This window comes from Artemia sp. Qi Xiang Cuo, chromosome 17 (genome assembly GCF_049724085.1).
Source record: "Artemia sp. Qi Xiang Cuo chromosome 17, ASM4972408v1, whole genome shotgun sequence".
Taxonomy (NCBI): domain Eukaryota; kingdom Metazoa; phylum Arthropoda; class Branchiopoda; order Anostraca; family Artemiidae; genus Artemia; species Artemia sp. Qi Xiang Cuo.
Window position 1 is genome coordinate 51,889,242 of NC_142810.1, and position 23,679 is coordinate 51,912,920.

Here is a 23,679-nt window from a genome sequence, read left to right on the forward strand (position 1 = left end):
TCAAAGAAATTCTGATATAATATATTAACAAATGGATCCAAAGAATGTTAAAAAACGGGTAGAGTTAAATGTCATAATTATATATAACATTTAATTATATGTCATAATTATGTTAAATGTCATATTTAAATGTCATAATTATGTATGACATTTACGTATGATTTTTTTCCCTAACTGAAATCCTGTTGAAGGGTGACGCATCCTTTGGCAATTCTACTGTGCTGGACGGACTGGAATTGCTTTTTTCTAAGGGCATGTTTGCCCCAATTTCATTAGTTTCACCATGCGAATGGTCAGGCTGGGGAGTTCTCTAGCCTATTTAGCCAAACTTGAAACTTCCAATATCATACGTACCTTCCAGCATCTTCTAGAAGTTTCTACACATTTCCAACAGTAGCAAACAATTTTCTATTTAATCTTCTGTTTCTTCTATTTTTGTTTGTTTCTGCTCTTTTGTTTGTTTACGTTTCCTAAATCTTTCCTTCTAAAAAGTACAGGCGAATGCGTAGATACGTCAAAAAGTCCTCTGTTAAAAGCACATAACTGATACGTTAATTAAGCTTCCAATAGAATGAAAATAATGCAAGTCACGTCAAAACGGTTTCGACTCGTAGCATTGCATGAGAGTGCGAAACGCTAAAATGAAGTCCAGACACAGAAAGAGCACAAAATTTCACACTAGTTGGCACTGATAACTCCAATTTTGCTTAGAAGTGCCTAATACGCCAATTCCGCTTCCAGGCGCCGCAATTACCAATTACCAAGGGCGTCCAAAAGGACTTTTTAAAGCGTCTGTTTGACAGTGGTGGCAATTCACGTGTGTATGGGGGGGGGGATAATTTCATTTTCTAATTCTAATTGGGGTAATTGTAAGTGAAAATACCCAAACAAGGGCATTTTCCAATTTTTGAATCTACGGTGGAGCAAAAATCGTCAAAGAATACTTTGCAAATGGAAACTATATGAAAAATATGTGTGTTGATTGGAGGGGGTTGTAATTTTTTTAAAGTATAATGGAAATAATTTTGATCATTTTTTAAAGTCGGAATACCAAAAAAACAAAAAAATACATTTTTTCAAATCTAGGAGTGAGACAAAAACTTCAAAACAATTTCACAAATGTGAAATCCCCTTTTGGATCTTGGCATCCTGGAGAGCTACACTTGTCACAATTATCTTGGTTATAAAAAGAAGTTCTTCTAGCTTTTTCAAATAAATTCTTAGGTATTTAAAAATTTCATTTTAAAAATTTGGCTTGTGGTACTGGTATAAGAGGCATTTTGACTTTTCAATTAGATCCAATTGATTTTTAGATTAATGTTTCAATATTAAACCTAAAACCAAACTTTTATTTGTAAATTTAAAAACCAATCATGTTAATCCAGCCAACGAGAAGTGTAAGTCGTCTTAAATTTTCTTACATCACTAAAAACGTAAAAAAAAAAATATATATATTTTGCCTCCTGGACCTATCTCAGGTCTATTAATAGCTGAAAACCTCGATTTTCTAAGGTTTTTGTTTCAATTGTTTAAAAGTTATGAATTTTTATGGGCAGTATGAGATTTTCGTTAGCGTGCCACTTTGAACCGTGAAAATAAAAAGTAAAACAGCTTAGTCCAATCCGAAAACACTTTGGTCTTTAAGAAAAAGGGGTTCACATCATAGGAAAAAGGTATTTAGTTATTAGGGCCCCAAAGACAACTACACGTTCAAAGGAAAGCTACACTTGCTCAAACTGTTGGATGTCATGTATTTTAGATTATTTTTGCTGATTTTTAACCCATTTTGATTTGGCTCTTTTATTTTTTTATTTGACTAAAAACTGCATAAATGCTTATAAAGGTCTTTCGTTAAAAATTGAGTTCCCCATTTTCCTAAGATATTACTGAGATACGTATATGGTTGTGGGAATTTCCGCTTGACCAGTTTAAATAATCAGGCTTCATTTTCACTGTCTTTGGTACTTTTAAGCACTTTAGGTACATTAGGTGTTTTTAACCACAGTTTTAGACTACATAAGCTCCTCGGTTGCACTAGCAGAGGCGTACTTCAAACATATCAGAAATGAGCAAAACCTCCTTTTCATTTTGCGTTTTACGGACAAACCGGAAAGCAAATCAATCAATGAAATTTTGAAAACCTCGTTTTTTCAATTCACAGTTGTTTTGAATTGATTGATTAGTATAACACTTAGTCCGTAAAATGCAAAAAAAAGGTTCATGCGAAACGAAAAGAATATATAAAAATTATCACGAAAACCAAGAGAACCAAGGTGATTTATAATAATTAGCAATAAATAATTATTATTTCTTTTTTTTTCTTTTTCATCAACATCATGTACAGCAAATGGGGTCATGGAACATATTAAAAAAAACAAAAAAAAACATAAAATGCAAAAAAAAAGTTTCATTAAAAATGAAACAAAATATATAAAAATTATTAAAAAAACCAAGAGAACCAGGGTGATTTCTAATAATTAGCAATAGATAAGTATTATTTCTTTTTTTTCATCAACATTACAGCCAGTGTGCTCTTGGAATATATTTAAAAAAAAACGCCAAATAAAGTAATGTGGTTAAAAACACCAAAATTTTTAAGAAAGGAAACATGAGCTTGTCTGTGGGATAAAGAACAACCAATGGCATTGGGTGTAACCCGATAAACCAATAGAATTAATTATAAAATTTAGATAGGTAGTTTTTAATTCTTTTAATTTACTATTTTACTTTTGCTTAATATAGGACAGAATGTAAAAGAACCACTATTGTGAAAAAATAGAATAAGTACCTACTAATAGTAGTTAGTAAAAATAAATAGAAAAGTTTTATAATATTTGCTACTTGCTCGTTTATTTAAATAAGCTAAAAGTTTAAACTTTTAATTTCAAAGTTTTAAATTGAAATGAATTAAAACTTTTTCTGTAAATACCTGCTATTAGAAAATTTAGCATTAATCAAACCTAAACAAGGAAACTAACTTTGGATGCAGGTTTTCAAAGAAGGGGCACCCGGATAAATTTTAAAGAGAGGGGGCGGGGAAGTCAAGTCTCAACAAAAATTCTTCAAACAGTAAGTAACTTTCGACTATTAAAAAGGGCGCCAGCCCTTTGAATTTTCAATCGAAAGAGCTCTTTTTCATGTTTCTACGACAAAAATTTCAATAAAAACTTACATGCTCCCAGGGCATAACTTATAAACCTTGCCCTGAATACTGTGGGGAGAGTGTCCTGCTCAAAGGTATAATTTCCTGAACTTTAAACTGCGTGAAACTAAATGTCTATCTAAAAATATTGATTGGACGTGTTTGGTGAAAAGGAGGGCGTGAGAGGGGCTTAGTTGCCCTCAAATCACTTTTGACTACTAAAAAGGGCACTAGACCTTTTATTTTCCAATCAAATGAGCTCTTTTTCAAGTTTCTACGTTAAAATTTTCAATAAAAACTTATATGCCCCAAGGGCATAACTTATAACCCTTACCCTGAAGACTGTGGTGGGAGTGTACTGCTCAAAGGTATAATTTCCTGAACTTTAAACTGCGTGAAACAAAATGGCTATCGCAAAATTTTGATCGCATGTGTTTGGGGAAAATGTGGGAGTGAGAGGGGGGTTAGTTACCCTCAAATCACTTTCGACTATTAAAAAAGGCGCAAGACCTTTGAACTTCCAATCGAATGAGCCCTTTTTCAAGTTTCTACAACAAAAATTTCAATAAAAACTCGTATGCCCCCAGGGCATAGCTTATAACCCTTGCCCTGAAGACTGTGGCGGGAGGGGGAATGTCCTGCTCAAAGGTATAATTTCCTGAGCTTTAAACTGCATGGAACAAAATGGCTATCTCAAAATTTTGATTGGATGTGTTTGGGGAAATGGTGGGCGTTGAAGGGGTGTTAGTTGCCTTCCAATCACTTTCGACTGTTTCGACTATTCGACTATTATTGTACGCCAACGCGTTCTATAAAAACCTTATATGCCTCCAGGGCATAACTTATAGCCCTTGCCCTGAGGGCTGTGGGGGGGGAGGTTGTCATCCTCAAAGACCTAATTTCCAGAACTTAAAACTACGTTGAATAAAATGACTATCTCAAAATTTTGATTGGATGTGTTTCGAGAAAAGGTGGGCGTTAGAGGGGGGGTTGGTTGCTGTCCAATCACTTTCGACTATTAAAAAGGGTACTATCCCTTTGAATTTCCAATCGAAATATCCTTTTTTGAAGTTTGTACGACAACGCCTTCTATAAAAACCTTATATGCCCCCAGGGCATAACTTACAATACTTGCCCCTGATGGCTGTGGGGGAGTGTCCTCCTCAAAAACATAACTTCTTTCTGGAAATCAACTAAGCTGAACAAAATGGCTATCAAAAAATTTTGATTGGATGTGTTTCGGGAAATGGTGGGCGTGGAAGGGGTGTTAGTCGCCCTCCAATCACTTCCGACTATTAAAAAGGGCATAAGCCACTCTAATTTCCAATTGAATGAGCCCTTTTCGAAGTTTCTACGACAACTTCTTCGATACGAAGTGCCCTGCTCTAAAGGAAAAAAATAATAACTAATACATTGTACCAACATCGTTCTTATATGCCCCCAGGGCATAATTTAAAACCCTTGCCCTGAGGGTTGTGGGGGAGTGTCCTCCTCAAAAATATATTTTCTATCTGGAAATCAACTACGCTGGACAAAATGGCTATCAAAAAATTTTGATTGGATGTGTTTCGGGAAATGGTGGGCGTGGAAGGAGTGTTAGTCGCCCTCCAATCACTTCCGACTGTTAAAAAGGGCATAAGCCACTCTAATTTCCAATTGAATGAGCCCTTTTCGAAGTTTCTACGACAACTCCTTCGATACAAAGTGCCCTGGTATGAAAAAAAAATACATTGTAAGGAAAATTCAGAAACTTACAAATGTATACATTTTGTTGTGCTCTAGAAAAACATTTAGAAAAACCTTTTTTTCTTAGAAATTGTACAGCTAGTTTGCTCTTTTGTCTAGTTTCGTCTTTAACATTTTTGAAGGAGTTAAGCAGGGTTGTGTTCTATCCCCCTTTATAAGGATTATTTTGATGGACTTTGTCTTAAGGAGCACAGGAAAGGCAATAGGAGACCACGGAATCAAATGGGGAGGAAAAAGTCCCATGGACTTAGATTATGCTGATGATTTAAGCATCCTGGATGAAAGTGTGAGCAAAATGAATGAAGTTTTAGAGGTTTTGCGATTTCAGGGTGCTAGAATAGGTTTGAGAATTAATGTTAAGAAGACTAAGTCGCTAAGTCTAGGAATAAGTGAAGATGAAAAGGTGACGTTGGATAATGAAAAGATTGATCAGGTGGGCAGCTTCACTTACCTTGGTAGTATTATTAGTAAAGATGGTGGGAGCAGTGAAAATGTTAAATATAGTATAGCCAAGGCTCAGGGTGTTTTTTCACAGTTAAAAATAGTTTGGAAGAAAAGGAAGATAAGTCTGCACAGTGATGCTGCAGTGCACAGTCTGCACAGTAGAAGCTACAATGATGATAGTGGCCAAATATGACTCTAAAGCATGGGCGCTCACAAAAGCGGATGAATATTTACTAGATGTTTTCCAGAGAAACTGCTAAAGGATTGTTCTGGGTACCTGGCTGACTGACGTATTTAAAAAAATAGGCAATAAGAAAAATGTGGTTCAACACCGCTCTCAAGGGTTATAATGAAAGAAAGGTTGAAGTGGCTAGGGCACGTTGTGCGGATGAAGGATGACAGATTGCCGAAGATTATTCTTTTTGGCCAACCGTCTACAGCTAAACGGAAAGCAGGTCGTCCTCATCTGGGGTGGGAGGACGTCATAAAGAAAGATGGGAACTTCGTGGGTGGGTGTAAAAAGGGAGGCTTTGAATAGATTGCGATGGAGGATGAGCGTGAGTAGCTGTGTTGGCCTCAGGCGACTTGGTGCTGCGGTGAGTTGTTAGTAGTAGTAGAAGTAGTAGTTACTATCCTTGATAGGTTTGAGTGATTTTTGAGTGATAGGTTTGAGTCATGTTTGAGTGATGTGTGATTTTTGTGGGATGGAGAGGATGAGGTAGAATTACAAAAATGGATAATATTCCAAATAAATTTTTCAAATTTTCTAAATAAATAATTTTCCTAAATTTTTCCTAAATAAATCATTTTACTAAATTTTCCAAATAAATTTCTAAATAAATTTTCGAAATCTCTAAATAAAATCGGGTAACAACGCTTTCTCAGTTATTCAATTATTGCGCCAAAATAAGATTTCTTACACTGTCCGATTGCCGAAAAGTTTTGAAATCTAGATTTTAAATTTACTTTCTTTATCACAAGCAAGAATCTAGATTGTCAATCGGAAACACCTTATCTGATAAACTAAAGTTATTGCTTTTAGATAAACTCCGACATGATGATTCAGAAACAACATAGACCCATTAACATTATCAAGCGATGTATAATATCAAAGGCCTAAAAAGTGTATTTATTTCTTGCCTTCAACTTCTTCGTTTCTTTTGAACATAACTTCAGAATCTCTCCGAAGTCCTGATATGCTCCGCACTGTTCGACTTCCGTCGGAGTCATAATCTCCAACTTTGAAATCTGCATCTGATAGCTCTCCAATAACGCTTCGGAGGCTTCCACTCGCGTCAGTTGTTCTTGACGTGCCTTTCTTTGCTTGGGCCTACAAAATAAAGGATTCAAATGACCTGGGATACAAGAAAGCTGCAAATTGCATTAAAAATTTATGCAAATTAAAAAACGGCAAATTACATTAAAAATTCGCTAACATAGTCATGATTTTTTAGGGTTAGTAAAAACAATCATTTTTTTCAGAGGTTCAATTTTCAAGACCAACTTCATATTAATTGGTGCTCACTGTGACTCTGACTAATACATATCAAAGCTAACCATAAAAACCTAAAAAAGTGTTTTTTTTTTCAAAGCTAATCTATCATAAAGGTTGGGGGGGGGGGGGGAGATAATGACAAGAATTTTAGGTGGTTTAAAATTTTACCATCAGGCACTGTAAAAAAATTAAAATATTTAGAAAGTTGAGAGAAGCCTCATTCGATTTTTTCTTATATTCTACATCTCTTTTTAAGCGGCATAAAATGAACTCTAGAATATTACCCGGCAAAGAAAAAAAATATAAGAGAGCTAGATTAAACCAAAGACCAGCAGAAGTAATGTCAAAAAATAATTCAAGCCTAAAACGAATAAAAATCACTATCAATAAAACCATACAAAATACTAATATAAAAATAATAATCGTACATAATAATTTAAAAATATTACAATATAATAATTATATAGTAGTCAGTATGTAATATTTTCTAATAATTAATAACACTGATAATAATAATCTTTAATAATTAATAATAATTGATAATAAGAATATTTTTTATTATAAAGTATTTAAAAATATTAAAAAATAAAAATAATGTATTATAAAATAAAATAAATATCAATAACAAACGAGAAGCAAAACGAACTGAAATTACCTTGAGTATTGAATTATGACCTAAAACGAGCAGAAATTATTACAAATAGGAGTAGGGCTAACGAACTCTAAGTTTTCCAAGGACCAGGGTGTCATTTGCGCTCTGCTGAAAATAATTTTTATTTCTAGTGGTGCGTTTTTATTTGTCATAGCATCAAAAAATTTCAAATGAATTTACTGAAAAAAAATGTGCATTGTCAGTTTAATATATATCTTAAATTAAAGTTTAAATTAAAATCTTAGTTAATTTTGATCTCTTAAAGTTATAAAAGTGAAAATATTTAAAAGAATTTTTTCAGTAAAGTACAAATTATATTCTGGCTTTTAGAAAGCATGGGGTTTAGAACACTACTCATATTAATTTCTACTCGTTTTGAGTTTGACTCTGTTATTTATTTTAATTTATGTTTGTTTTGGGTTTCATTTATTTATTAATACTGATTTGTGGTAGTTGTATTCTTGGTAAACTATTTGATTCTATTTTTGTTGATTTTTGGTTTAATGGAGTTCTTTACTTTTTTTTGAAAAACTTATTTTATAGAAAAAGTTTTTTCAATTAATTTCTGTTCGTTTTATATTGACATAGTCTTTTCCAGGGAGAAAGACTGAGCCTCTTCTAAAGTTAAACAGCCATCCCTTCCATAAAAACCCTAAATACCCCCCCCCCCCTGGGCATAACTTACAACCCTTACCTCTAATCTCTGGGGTTTGTTTCAACCCCAAGAGCTTTGTTATATGATATTTAGACCATTTGGAATAGAATGGCTATCTCAAAATTTCTATTAGATGCATTTCGGGACAATACGACGTGTGGGGGGGGGGGGGGGTGAGGGGGTAGCTGCCCTGCAATCACTTTGACTCGATGCACCCTCTAAGCTAAATTCAGACTTTCTCGTCTTTTTTCTTATCTACTATTATGATGTTTAAGATTATATGAACAATAATCTGACTTTTTATTTGTACATTATATCGCTTTCAATGTGAAAAGAAGGAATCTCCTTCTTTTTAACAAAAACATAGATGAAAGGGGAGAGAGGAGGCAAGGCCGTACCCAGGGGGGTTGGGTGGGTTTGACCCCCCCCCCCCCCAATGTTTGCCTGAATCGTAAAAACATAATAAAATGGATATAAACAATTTTTTATGCGTTTTTTAGTGTGTTTTTTTGTGTGTGTAACCTTCCTCCCCCTCAAAAAAATACTAGTGTAAAACACCCCCGAAAAAAAATCCTGAGGCTTATTGCGAGAGCTTCCGTTGGGATAGGGCAGCAATAACAGATCTAAATGGTTCTATATTATCTAATAAAAAAAAAAAAAATCACCTTTAGTATTACAAAATTGTGGCTAATATCAGCACGACGAGTTACATCTCTCTCCGTAAGAAAAACTATATACCTGTGGTTACAACTTACTTTTTTGAAAACACTGCTGATGGGTTTCTTTCCAGGCTGTTTGTCAGAGTTTACCAATTCTGAGAATTTTGGCGTGGCACCGTAAATTTGACGAGAGTCACGACGCAACGCCAGAGCGGCAACAGAAGGACGACTTGGAGGTATGGGGTTTGAGTACGTTGTAGTGTCCATTTTCTTCCTAATCTAAATTATAACAAGACATTCAAGCTATTGTACTTTTTATGTCAGCAACTATGATGTTCCTTATGCTATCTAATATAGCTAACAGCAACTAAATCAACAAGAAAGTCTGAAAGAGTAAATAAATTCTTTGAAAAGTAGTCCGTGTTTGTGCACTTGAAAAAAAATAGATGCCGTTTGCAAAAAAAAAACTCGATTTGGATTCAATTTTGCCAAATAAGAACTTTTTTCATGATGATGCCGAAATCTGCATTTTTTTCAAACTGGTCACATTACGAAGCCACCTAACAGTTAAACAATGGCAAACTTTTCTCCTCTATCTCGCACGACTTGAATTTTATATATTGGCAAGCAAGAGCGAAATCTTTAAGGATGTTCGATCACTTTCATTATCTGAAGAAGCCTAAAACCAGGCACCTTATACCACATCGCGGAACAAGGCAGCAACTCGTAAAGCTTTTATGAATCTACAGTCTAAGATCTTTCTGTTCACTATGGACTTTGCAGATCAGTACACTTTGTTCATAAAAAACTTCGTTTGGCATCGTCTTATCTTACCCCTCTTAGCGAGTTCCTGGCTGTCCTGGTTACGTCGCTAGCGCGATGGGTTGAGAATTCTTTATCCAAGGGGCGCGGGTTCAAATCATGGCGTGGTCAGTTCTTTGGTTTGTGGCGGGGGTCAGTACCGTGACTCTGTAAACTCAGCTAGAGTCGACCCAGTTCTAAATGGGCACCTGAATAAATCTGGGGAAGGTAAGCAGGAGGGGTGTGCGAAAGCACTTCCTGGCTGAAGGGCCACGAAACGAGATCAGAACCACCAGTTTGAAGCTTGAGGGTCTAGTGCCCTCCTGCTTACTTACCTCGAAACGAGTTAGTTGCAAGAAATATAGTGTCCATAACCAATGATGGTGATGAACTTAGTCACTGTGTTGAAGCCCGGTGGCATGCCGATGATGCTTGGAGAATTATCGGCAGATGGGATTCTAGTCAACTACACATAAGGTCCGAAAGTCTTCTTCCAGTGGTATAAAGCTGATAGTGCCACACAACAGTAACTTCTGGTTGAGTGTATGAGCATACAATGTTCCTTTCTTCTGCACCATGGCTAGATACAGGCATCATTGTTACCTAGAACACCCAAAGTCTTGACCAAAGAGTTAGAGTATCTGGTAAGCTAGCAAATATCCTACGAACTAACCCGGCTGCCCTTCCGAACTAATCCTGGCTGGCCAAAACCACGTATCTGCATAAAAATCAATCTTGAGCTGAGGATGGACCTTTCTTGATCTTTACATGGCTAGTCAAATCAATATTTTGATGGATCATTCAAAATTCTTCCATATGTTAAACCTTTTTTGATTTGACCTAGCATCTGCCAATGGTAAAAAAAAAGATTTTACTGGAAAGCTGGAATTCCGGCTTTTCCTGGATTTCTTGAACTCCTTTCCATGAATCTTCAGGAACTCCTGATGGAATTCAAATCAGAAATTCCTAATTTCCTGAATTATTTTCGTTAGATCATCAGGAATACTCTTGGAATCATCATTTAATTATGACTTCATGAAATATCTTTCTGGAATCATTGGGAATTCCTGATGGAATTCAAACCAGGAACTCCTGAATTCCTTAATTCTTTCCCTATCTCTCCCATTCCCCCCCCCCCCCCAAAAAAATAATACACTATATTGTTATTTTCTCGAACAACAAACACAGGTTTTGATTTTAATCTTTTTTATGTTGATCTTTTGGGTAATATTGCACTTTTAGTGACTCTAGTGGTATGCAGTTCTTATTGAACTCTTTTTAAAGTTCTCGACCTCTTCATTTGTGAATTTCTTATGCATTTTGGTTTCTATTTTACTCGGATAAACTTCATGTTTACATGCAAATATATCAGCAAGGGTGGCAAAGGCAACTGTCGTCTTCAATCTTCTTCTGAGAACAATATTTCACAAGCCCCAGATTGGCCTCCTCACGAATTCACTCTGCCTTGGTAGCTATCATTATGCCGTACTCGTCAGAGACTTAGCCCATACCTCAGGCACAGATTACTAAGGTGGATACTGTTCAGATGGAACACCTTCACACAATTTAACGCGGTAGATAGTCTGACAACATACGGAACTCTGATATCTTTTGGTAATTCCGTCTCTGTCTTAGCAGCTCGAGTCTCGCTCGCTGGTTTAAGATCTTCTGCTTCCACTGCCCGCTCAAACACCAGTCCAACTCTTCTTCAACTTAAATTCAACTGAAAACAATTGGAAAAGCTCCAGAACTAGACAGCGCACGAGATGAGCAGACGTCATCTGCACTCGATTTACTTCACGGAGCACCAACCTCAACTAAGCTTCAGCTCTCACCGAGGATAGACCGCTCTGGAAAAATTTAAAGGCACTGATGTCTGGTCACCACTATGCTGGTGATGCTGCCAGACAGGACCTTTAAGTCAAGACAAATTGTTTTCGTCACCCATACGTTCTTAATTTGAGCTAAAATTAAAATTTATTTGAGCTAAAATTTTAGCCATAATTTTAGCGTATATCATAGGCAGCGCGCTAGCGATGCCTAAGTAAAAAACGATATGGGCACAATGTCTGTGTTTTTTTTTTCTCCACCCGGGCACTTCATATCGAAGGAATTGTCGTAGAAACTTCGAAAAGGGCTCATTCGATTGGAAATTAGAGTGGCTAGTGCCCTTTTTAATAGTTGAAAGTGATTGGACGGCAACTCGCCCCCCCCCCCCACGCCCATCCGTGCCCCAAACACAACCAATCAAAATTTTGAGACAGCCATTTTGTTCAGCGTCGTTGATTTCCAGATAGAAACTATGTATTTGAGGAGTACACTCCCCCACAACCCTCGGGACAAGGGTTTTAAGTTATGGCCTGACGGCCATGAGAACTATGTTGGCACAATGTACTATTTATTATTTTTCTCCTTTAGAGCGGGGCACTTCATATGGAAGAGGTCGTCGTAGAAACTTCAAAAGGGGCTCATTCGATTGGAAATTGAGAGTTCTAGTTCCCTTTTTAATAGTCGAAACTGATTGGAGGGCAACTAGACCCCCCTCAAACCCATCATTTTTCCAAACACATCCAATCAAAATTTTGAGAAAGCCTTTTTGTTCATCGTAGTTGATTTCAAGATAGAAAATATGTTTTTGAGGAGGACACTCCCCCACAACCCTCAGGGCAAGGGTTTTAAGTTATGCCCTGGGGTCATATAACGTTTTTATAGAAGGCTTTGTCGTAGAAACTTCAGAATAGGCTCATTCGATTGGAAATTCAAAGTAATAGTGCTCTTTTTAATAGTAGAAAGCGATTTAAGTACACCTAGGCCCCCCCCCGCCCGCCCCGACGCGCCCCAACCACATCCAATCAAAGTATTGAGATAGCCATTTTGTTCAGCGTAGTTGATTTCCAGATAGAAAATATGTTTTTGAGGAGGACACTCTCCCACAGCCCCCGGGACGCAGATTGTCAGCGGTACTCTGAGGGCATTACAAGTTTTTATAGAGGGCGGTGTCGTAGAAACCTCAAAAAAGGCTTATTAATTTGAAAATTCGTAAGGCCAGTGCCCTTTTTAATAGTCGAAAGTGATTGGAGGGCAAATAGCCCCCCCCCCCCCACGCCCATCATTTCCCCAACCACATCCCCCCACAGTCCTAAGGGCAAGGGTTGTAAGTTGTGCCCTGGGGGCATATAAATTTTTTATTGAAAGCGTTGTCGTAGAAACTTCAAAAGGGCTCATTCAGTTGGAAATTGAGTTTAAAGTGATTGGATAGCGACTAGCGCCCCTCTCACGCCCACCATTTTCCCAAACACATCGAATTAAAATTTTGAGATATCCATTTTGTTCAACGTAGTTTAAATTTCTGGAAAATTAGGTCTTTAGGATGATAACCCCCTCAGAGCCATCAGTGCAAGGGTTGTAAGTTATGCCCTGGGGCATATAAAGTTTTTCCTTCCCAAGGCCAGAACAAAATTTGCACTTTACTGAAAAAATACAAGTGAATGTGCATTGTCAGTTTAATATACATATACTGATATTTAGTAATCAAAATTTTAATATTATGTGATTTATTAAAGTTATAAAAGTAAAAACATTTATATTTTTTCAGTAAAGTGCAAATTTTGTTCTGGCCTTGGGAAGGCATAGGGGTTTTGCGCCCAACTTATGTTAATTTCTGCTCGTTTTGAGTTTGAGTCGGTTAATTATTGTAATTTCTGTTCGTTTCGGGTTTCATTTATTTATTGATGCTGATTTGTGGTAGTTTCACGTTTGGTAGATTATTTGATTTTATTTTTGCTCATTTTTTGTTAATGGAGTTCTTTACTTTTCTTTGAAAAACTTATTTTGAGGAAAAAGTTTTTTTAATTAATTTCTTACAAAATCAATCCTTAGCTATACCACTGCCAATGTTTCGAAAATGAAATAACATATCTACCTTTTCAACCGCTTCACAAACTACCTCTGTATAGCCTTGAGTAAATAATTTCACAGACACCACGTCTGTGACACCACGTCAGCGTGGTGTCATGATTAGACACCACGCTGGCTAATCATGATAAAACATAAAATCGCGAAGAAAGGAAGAAAACCATGACAATTAATAGCCAAAGAAAACATTTAAAAATTATGTAGATATTTTGGTCAAAACCTCCACTTGACCGTCCTCAGTGCAAAATGAAACTGATAAAAAATATAAAAAACAAACCTTAAAATAAAACACAAAACTAAAATTGGACGACCTTTTCTCAGTAACGGTGAAAGGGTAACTGAATAAAAAACACAAGTCTAAATGGCATTTCACACTTTCATTTTACATAAAGCACTCTTAAAGGCTAATCGCTTTACCGGTAGGTTATTATCAGAGATTCTATTTGATTGCACAACATAATTTTGTTGATGCATGTAAAAACGATCAGAATTGATAATTTCATCATAAATGGGACTTAGAAAATTTCTCCAGTGTCTCTATTGAGAGCTACCTTTTGGTGAATGTGATTTTTTTTCACAAAAAAAAAAACTTTCCATTAAAGAATTGTTCGAAATAAAAGTAAAGAGCTATATATCCAAGCATAAAACTACCGACAATAACCATCAATAAATAAATGAAACCCAAACCAACAGAAATCACAATTAATAACCGAGTCAAACTCAAAACAAACAGAAACTAAGATGAGTGAAGCTGACGTCCCGATGCCTTCCCAAGACACGAACACAATTTGCACTTTACTGAAAACAAAATCGATTTTAAACGTTTACACTTTTTAACTTCAATGGGTCCAAAATTAATAAGACTTTAAGGAATAAATATCAGTATATGTATATTAAACTGTAAATCTACATTCATTTATTGTTTGTTTGATAATCTCGGTTATGATGGTGTCTTTCTCAGTATTATTTAAAAATAGGAACGTTTAGTTCGGAATACGTATTATTTTCAGTAAAGTGCAAATTATCCTGGTCTTCAGAAGATATGTGGGGCTCCAGCCCCAATCAAAGTAGTCTCTGCTCGTTTGGAGTTTGACTCAGTTATCCACTGTAATTTCTGTTCTTTTCAGTTTTGTTTATTCATTGATGGTTATTTTTTGGCAGTTTTACGCTTTGAAAATAATTTGACTTTATTTCTCCTCGCTTTGGTTGAATATATATTTTGTTTTTCTTTGTAAAACTTATTTTGGGGAAAAGATCTTAAATCAATCTTAAGGTAAATCGTTATGTAAACCAGAAAAGTCATTAATGAATATTCAGGTATTAATTTAATAATATAACCTTGTTTTAGCACAGTTGATTGTTAATCATCTTGGCAATACGGGCCCTGGGGTTCCACCCCGCCGCAGTAAGGTTGGGCGACAAGCTTGCTACTTGTCCCTGTGAAAAATACCCAGAAACTGAAACGTCGATTTGACACCTACGGGCCCTGGGGTTCAAACCTCGCCTCAGTAAGGTTGGGCAGTAATCTTGCTACTTATCCCGTCAAAAAATGCCCAACAACTGAAACGGTGCCAGACCCAGCAACGGAAATGTTGCAAGACCCAGCAACTGAAACGTCGCAAGACCCAGCAACTGAAACGTCGCAAAATCCAGCAACAGAAACGTCGCAAGACCCAGCAACTGAAACGTCGCAATACCCAGCAACTGAAACGTCGCAGGACCAAGCAACTAAAACGTCACAAGACACATTAGATGAAACATCGCAAGACCCAGCAACTGAAACGTTGCAAGACCCAGCAACTGAAATTTCGCAAGACCCCGAAACTGAAACGTCGCAAGACTCAGCAATTGGACCTTCGATTGAGCGCCACCAATGGCCCAGGAGAATCTTTATCCTTTTTTAAAATTAACAATATCAAATGAATGAGTAAGTTAGATTATACCTCTTCAAGTCTCTTCTGTTCCTTTGCCGCTTCTTCTTGAGCTTTCTTTTGCACCTTTTCAAAATCTTTCTTTAACTTCTCTCTATGCTTGACTGCCTTTTCTTTTTGTTGCTTCGCTTCTTTTTTGTCTTGTTTTGCGATGACGTTATCAAGGTAGTTCAAAATTTCGTCTTTTTCGTTCATTGCCGCTAATTCTGTAAAGTAATTATATAAATTAAAAGTGGGAAATAAGGTGTTCTTTTATTTGCATCCTGACTCAGAACTTCTTTTCTAAAGATTTGTACTCTTAAAATGAATGAAAAAGTGTTTGACCTGATAAAAGAAAAATCAGAAAATGCAGTATGATCAGCTGAGCCCTGTTGCCTGTACCTGATGGTGCATCTTTGCATCAAGCTCCTCCATGTTAAAGAAGCCAAGTGCTCTTTCTTTCACTTTGCAAGTATCTAATCAGAACTTCAAGTTCTTTTTTATGTGTCTCTGGTCGGGACTATCATAATATCAAAGATTAGTATTTCCACTGTCTCATTAATGATATATGGCATTATTTTATTTCCTACAATTACACAATTTTTACTTAATTTTTGATTATCTTCGATTTAATGTAGCTCTTTACTTTTTGTTGTAAATCTTGTTTTGTGATGTGCATATTATTATTGCCAGGAATATTTGAGGCACCACAGGAACAGAGGGGGATTGGCGATCTGGTGCCAATTGTCGGAATAATAGGATTTCAAATATAACAATTAAATAGTTAAAAATAAAACAATTAAAAAAACTGTGACACAAGATAGAGCTTAGGGTAAAAAAAGGTTTTTGTTTTGATGTCCTTTGCACTTTAACTGAACCTATTATTCATTTATTTATTCTTCATTATTATATGTTTTCAAAGATTGTGCACAAAAATTGTGCAAGTGTGTGCAACAGTTCTTGACAAAGTTTCTTGACAAAATCATGCAGATTTGTAGGGTTGTGCATATGATCATTGCCATGGATATTTGAGGCACCGCAGGGACAAAAAGGGATTGGCAACCTGGTGCTAATCGCCAGAATAATTGTTATTTTAAGGGTAACTAAGTAGAGGCAGATACGCATGGCCCTTGTCGTGGGCCCCTTCCCCTCTTCTGCTTGTTTTCTTAGATATCTGTTGAGCAGTGGTGATGTACCTTAATTCATCTCTCAATGCCAACGTACCTTAAGTTTAAGGAATGTAGATGAAGTTATAGAATTACTGTAGATGGCAATAGTGAATAAATCAAGTTTTAAGCCCCATAATAATACTTGGAGGGGGAGGATAAAAACAAGCGCACCACCAGACAAAGTCCGTAGAGAATCTAACATGATATTAGTGCAACTCATGTAAATGCCAAACATATCTGATCTACAAGAACAAAATACTTATACACAATAAATTTAGAAGCAACTAGATGGCTTCAATGCGCAAGCAATGGCTCTGGAAGATCCTTATTTACTCATTTTTATCTGTAAAAATGGAAATTAGAAACATAATTTGTTAGCTGAAATTTGTTACTAAATTTTTAACATAATATTTTACTGTTTCAGCTTCAACCTTATCATTGTAACGTTCACAAATATTTAAATAAAATAAACAATACCTTCGCAATGAAGAAAAACCTATGAGAGTTTGTGGTCATAAAAAAGTCCATGGGACTACTGACATGTTAATTTGATTTTATAATTAAGTCAAATCAGAATAATAATAAAAAATAGAATAACAAATAAATAAAAAAAATACTTCAAATAAAAATAAAAATAGATAAATCAAAATACGAAATAAAAATAATAACAGGTAAATTATCTGTGAATCTTAAATACTCAACTTCCTGCCTCCCCACTCTGCCATCTCGACCCCCCAAGCCCACTCTTACCTCTCCAGCGCACCCCTCCCTCTCTACCTACCCTACCACCAATAGTAAAATTCAACAATTGTCCCCCTAAAAATAATATTTTAAATTCTTTTTAGACTGACGTACGTGTTCCACTATCCCAATTTTTTCGAGTTTATGAATTTAATTTTATTTTTTCTTGTATTTATCAGAAGTTTAGGAAATACTTCCAGAATTGAATAAATCAAACCTAAGCCAATCAAAATATATTTTTTCCAAGAACGTAAACGGACGCACAATTTTGTTTGTCAAAATTCTTCATCCAAGAACGCACATTTTGTTTGTCAAAACGCGTTTCTAACATAAAACAGAGAAATTAATTGAATTAGTATAATCTACCTTTTGGTGAATGGCCGTCTATATCTTCAGCCCAAATATTCACACCAAAATTGACTAGAAAGGTAACACATGACATGTGGCCCCTTGCAGCCGAAAGGTGAAGAGCAGTGTTTCCATAATGGTCTGTCTTGTCGGGATCACCCCTAAAAGTGATAGAGACATAAAAATTATTCAGACATAAAAATTAGACATAAAATATATCAGACATACATCATACATGTAGACATACATCATACATCATACATCATAGACATAAAAATTAGACATAAAATACATCAGACATACATCAATAATACATCAGACATAAAAATGATTTAGCCTGCCAAGAGTCATTATAGTGTGGGGAAAGGCCGTACCCAGGATTTTTTTTCGGAGGGTTTTTTTTCTCAATGATTTTTTTTTTGGAGCGGGGGGGGGGGGGTACACAAAAAAACACAAAAAACGCATACAAATTTTTTTATACCCATTTTTGTTACGTTTTTACGAGTCAAAAAAACATTTCGGGAGGGGTTCAAACCCCCCTAATCCCCCCCCTCTGGGTACAGCCTTGGTGTGGGGGAACAGTCTCTTCCTTTTGTTACTGCTCGTGTTGTTAGCTTTGAATTTGAGTAAAAGCATCGTTTCACTTACTATGGAGACAAGGAGGGGGGAATTCAAGAAGGATATTAAGCATTTGGATAAAGATTTCAATTGTATGTTGTTCATGCTTCCAAGCCTTTCAGCTCCAGAATATAGCACAAATAGCAAAATTTTCGGTATTATATACGCTTTACCATGGCATTGTCAAGACAAATTTATTCTAAGCACAAATGTAGAGGTAATAGATTTAGAATGAGGTATTAGAAAGCTGTCTTCAACGTTCCAATCCCTACTAGTGGATTGATTTGTCTAAAGTGAATTTACATAAAAAGAGACACACCAGTATTCCAAGCCCTTTGTCAGGAATTCCCCAAAAATTGTTCTCGTAATTAACTTTTACTGTTAAGATAAACACAAATAATAGTTGTTCTGTCTGAACTAATCTAGATGATTTTATTCCAGGGGCTGGAGGGGAGTGTGGAATCAATGGAGCATTTTTTTTAATATATCAATGTATTTTAATTTTTCAATATTTCTATGATAATACAGAAAAAGGTATTTTCATTGAAAATGTTGCAAAAAGGATATTATTCAAAACCCAAAGGGGCCGAAAATCTAGAGGGTCTATGTGCCCCCTGTTCCCAAGATGACGCCAATGTATGCAAGAAGAAAGATAGTAAGCCTCCAGTTAATGTTTTTGAGCATGGAGATTATAATGATAGTCTCGTTATGTTTCGTCTCAACTACACAGGGACGGATCCAGGATTATTTTTAAGGGGGGGTTGGCGCAAAACAGGTTTATCCGATAAAAAAATTTGGGGGAGAGGGGGGGGGCAAAATAGGTTGATCCCATAAACTTACGTTATGAGCAAGTTTAATTAACGCAAACTTTAGTTAATTAAGTAAATTACAGCACTTAGACTACGCTAGGGAGGGCGCCCCCTTCCCCCTGGATCTGCCACTGCAACTACAGAAATGGCTCAAACTCCAAAATTTTTGGCATCGTATAGCATAGAGGTTCCCAAACTTTTTTTCTCATAGACCACCTTAAAAATTTTACTGGTTTCGGTGGACCCCCCTTCAGCTACATTTCTACCATATTTCCAAAACTCGACAAAAATGTGAAGATGAGATCTACCAATAAAAATTTATTTTTGGCTGAGTTCCAATCACGAATTAACAGTTTTCGAGAAAAAAAATTGAGAATTGATTGGTTGATTAACAAACTGATTGTACAGTAAGTGGTTGTCAAGTGGATTCAAATGGATTTATGATCGATGGTGGTATTTACATCGTCAGAATATCTTCAAATCTGATTCTGAAGTCATCATGCAGGGCGATTAAATGTTGAACGTACGTCTGAATTTCCTCATTAAGGACAAGTTTAAAAACTGGGAAAATTCGTGCCGACTAGTATTTTGCTTCTTATATTTCAATTTTCCAAGAAAAGCTGAAATTACACCCTTTGCTTCTATTAAATTGAGACTATCCCCTTGTAATTGCAAGTTAATGTCTGAATATCCTCATTAAGGCATTCTACCTGTGACAAGTTTAAAAACTGGGAAAATTCGCGCCGACCAATATTTTGTTTGATATATTTCAATTTTCCAAGAAAAGCTGAAATTATACCCTTTTCTTTTATTAAATTGAGACTATCCCCTTGTAATTGCAAGTTAATATCATTAAATTTTGTTAACAAATCTGTCAAATACGCGATGTGTGCTTTAAAATTGATCAGGTTTTCTCTTAAATCTGGATCTTTACTTTCCAGAAACTCTAATACTGATTCAAAAATTGAGCAAAATCTTGTTAAACATGCACCCTTCGACAACCAGCGTACTTCAGTATGTAAGAGCAATCGTTGAGAAATTCTTCGTCATTTTCATCGCAAAATAGACGCGTATTCAATTCATTGCTTCTTATTTTGTTAACTGTATTAATAACAATTTGAAGCGATTGGTACAATTTCTCACTCAAATTTTTCGCTACTAGATGTCGTCGGTGTATGACACAGTGAATTGCAGTTACCTCTGGTATATATTTTTTTTTAGATGGCTTATTAACCTACGATATCGCCCGACCATGGCAGGAGCCCCATCTGTTGCCACCGAAATAACGTTTTTTGAATGGAATCGATTTTCCCTTAGAAAAAATCACTCAGGACAATAAATATTGATTCACCTTTCGTGTCCGTCTTTAAAGTTTTCTCGAATAGTAACTCTTCATGAATTTTTTCGTCCATAGCAAATCGAACATATGCCAATAATAATGTTTCATTACCAGGTAAGGTTGACTCGTCCAGTTGAATAGTAAAATGAGTTGTTTGCAGATAATCACATGAGAAACTTCAATATCAGAGCTCATTTCATCAATACGTCTTTGTACAGGGTTGTTACTCAAAGGAATTTTTTAAGTATGTCGAATGGAGATTTGTGCAGAATAGTTTTTAAAACCTCTTCAACAGCGGGTAAAATTAACTGTTTTCCAATGGTGTACGGTTTTCCAGATTTAGCTATAAGTAATGAGATATTGTAAGATTCTTGCAAGCCATCATCGCTTTTTCCAGACGTTGAAGCAAACATACTGTGCACAGTGGGTCTCTTTTCTTATTTTTCCTTAAATTTTTGAAAATATTCCAAATCTTTATCTATTTTATAAGGATGTCACCTTTTTAGATGATCTTCGAGCTTCGATGGTTTAATAGAGCCATTATCTCCTGTTTTCATTTATCTAAATCATTAATATATACTTTTCAAGCAAATTGTTTTTTATAAGTTATGATGCCACAAAACTATTATGTTTTTAGGCCTGAAATTCGTCCTGTAGCACTAGATTGTTATTAATTTAAATAATAAATGGCCCTCGATTCAAGTATTGACTGGCACTGATTACTCTCAACTTTCTTTCAGTTGCTGAAGATGCCTAACAGAAATTGTTTGTTAACAATTATCAGAAATGAATTAATTGGCTGGTGAATTATATAGAACTGGTCTCTGGCAAATGAATCCATAGTAACCAAAAAATATCTTGAAACCCATAAAAATGATGTCGGATGGAAACATAAAGTACACAATTAGAATAGCCTTGGCCAAAAACCCGATACAGGAAGCTTACAGTCCCTTGGCTTGAACAAAAAGAAATATCCGTTGGCTTGAAAAACAAAGGAAAATTCCTTTTTTTGCATAGGAAGCATCTTTTTGTCTTTTTCTGTTTTTCTCTACTGCGAGCTGAGCACTGGGACATCATAGAGAGCTGTTAGAGGGGTCATTTTAAGGAAAATTACTATATTAGTGTCTTTTGAGATTAATAAAGCACCATATTGAAATAAATTTTGTTTAAAAAAAACTGCATTTTCGAATGATGAATGACGTCATCCACAGGTATTTTTTGAAAAGATGCTACTCTGGGATACGCTGCCATATTTGAATGACTTTGCTGCCTGATCCCCTGTGATCGAGCAAACAGTAACGGAAACATTAACATCAATCACAGCACTCCTATGTACACTAAGATATTATTTCGATCCTACCAGCCTTTGATTTACAGTAGCATCATAGCTACTGTGGCACCTAGTAAAATCATAGCTAACATAGCTACATATAGTAAACATAGCAACGGTGGCACAGTACAGTGGCACCTACCGCTGCAACCTAGTAAAGAACGAACCAAGGTCGTTTGTAACCAAAAGTATAAAAATCGTGGTTTAACAAAAATCATATAATAAACATTCCAGGAATAACACAGCCCCCATAACCCCGAGGGCAAGTGTTGTAAATTATGCCCCCAGGGCATTTAAAGTTTCTTATGGAAGGGAAGGCAGTAAAAACTTCGGAGGAGGCTCATTCGATTGTAAACAGGAATTTCTAGTGTCCTTTTTAAGAGTCAAAAGTGATCAGATGGTAACTAAACCCCCCCCCCCCACCCAAGGCTCTTTTTTCCCAAAATGTATCTGATCAAATTTTTTGAGATAGCCAATTTGTTCAAAATAATTTAAAGGTTAAATAACAAAACCTAAGAGGTTGAAACAACCCTCCCGGAGCCTGGGGGCAGGTGTTGTAAGCTATATATCGGGGCATATAAGGCTTTTATGTAAGGGATGGTCGTACAAACTTCAGAAGTGGCTAACTTGATTGGAAGTTGAAGGTTCAAGTTTCTTTTTAAGAGTTGAAGGCTTAAGGAGGGCATCTAGCCCCCCCTCCCCTCTCACACGCACCCTCTTTTCTCCCAACGTATTCAATCAAAATTCTGACATAGCAATTTTGTTTGAAATAGTACAACGATCAGATAACAAAACTTTTGGGGTCAAAAAAAAAACCCAAAGCCTGGGGGAAGGGTTGTAACAGAACGTCAGGGGTATAGAAAGTTTTATGGAAAAGGCAATGTTCGGAGTGGACTCAAGTGACTAAAAACTGAAAGTTCTAGTTTCCTTTTTCAGAGTCAAAAGTAATCTAATGGCAACTAGCCTCCCCCCCCATCAACCGTCTTTCCCCCAAAAACGTTTGATCGAATTTTGAGATTTTTATCTTGTCCAAAATAGACCAAATGTCATATAATAAGTCCGGAGGCAAATGTTTCGTGTTATGCCCTGGGGGCATATAAGGTTCTTATGCGAGGGTTTTGGAATTATTTCAAAGATCGGATAAGCCTAATCCCCGCTCAAAAACTTGTCAACGATATTTTATTCCGAAAATTAAGGGAGCTGACTTCTTGCCTTCTCTCCATGACTCCACCCCCCCCCCCCTAAAAAAATTGCTAACAGCATTTTATTCCAAAAGTTAAGGCCATTCACCTCTGGTCCTCCATGACCTACCCCCCGCCCTATATTAACAATATTTTATTCAAAAAATTATGGAAGCAGAACCCTGGTCCTCAATGCCCCATACTCGTCCCTCCCCCCAAATAATTATTTATGATAAATCATGGGAGCTGACCCCTGGTCCTCCTTCCATGGTCCGAACCCCCCCCCCCACCCAAAAAAACAACTAATTAACGGTATTTTATTCCAAAAATCATGGAAGTTGATATCTGGTCCCCAGCCATGGCCCAACCCCCACCAAAAACAAACTTTTTAACGATACTTTATTCAGAAACTCGTGGGAATTCAGTTTAATTTTATTAGCTCTTTCCAAAACTGTTCAAGACAATTTTATTTTCCACTACAAACAAGAGTTTGGCTACTGCCCGATTCTCTAACTGTAAAAGCATAAGACCTAATGCGTATTTAGTACTTTACTGAAACGAATTATATTACAAATATTTTCTTTTGTACTTATAACAATATTGAAAATAAAATAAATTGCAGACAGGAATAAATTGCAGTGAAATTCCAGACAGGATTTACCATTAGACCCAATAGGCCCTGTGGCTTTCACTATTCCCGAAGTCTTGGGGATTTCGCTGAAAAT

General features: G+C 36.1%; 1 protein-coding gene across 1 annotated transcript in view; it reads right to left on the reverse strand.

The window, feature by feature from the left end:
• The window catches only part of Sans (SAM_USH1G_HARP domain-containing protein Sans), a 58,960-nt gene that overhangs the window by 24,536 nt on the left and 10,745 nt on the right, over positions 1–23,679 (reverse strand). Inside the window, exons 3-6 of the mRNA XM_089103290.1 lie at positions 17,696–17,838; positions 15,453–15,646; positions 8,890–9,072; positions 6,473–6,662 (exon numbers count right to left, since the gene is read on the reverse strand). Coding sequence (XP_088959416.1) covers positions 6,473–6,662; positions 8,890–9,072; positions 15,453–15,646; positions 17,696–17,838 — 710 coding nt within the window. The remainder of the gene's footprint in view (positions 1–6,472; positions 6,663–8,889; positions 9,073–15,452; positions 15,647–17,695; positions 17,839–23,679) is intronic.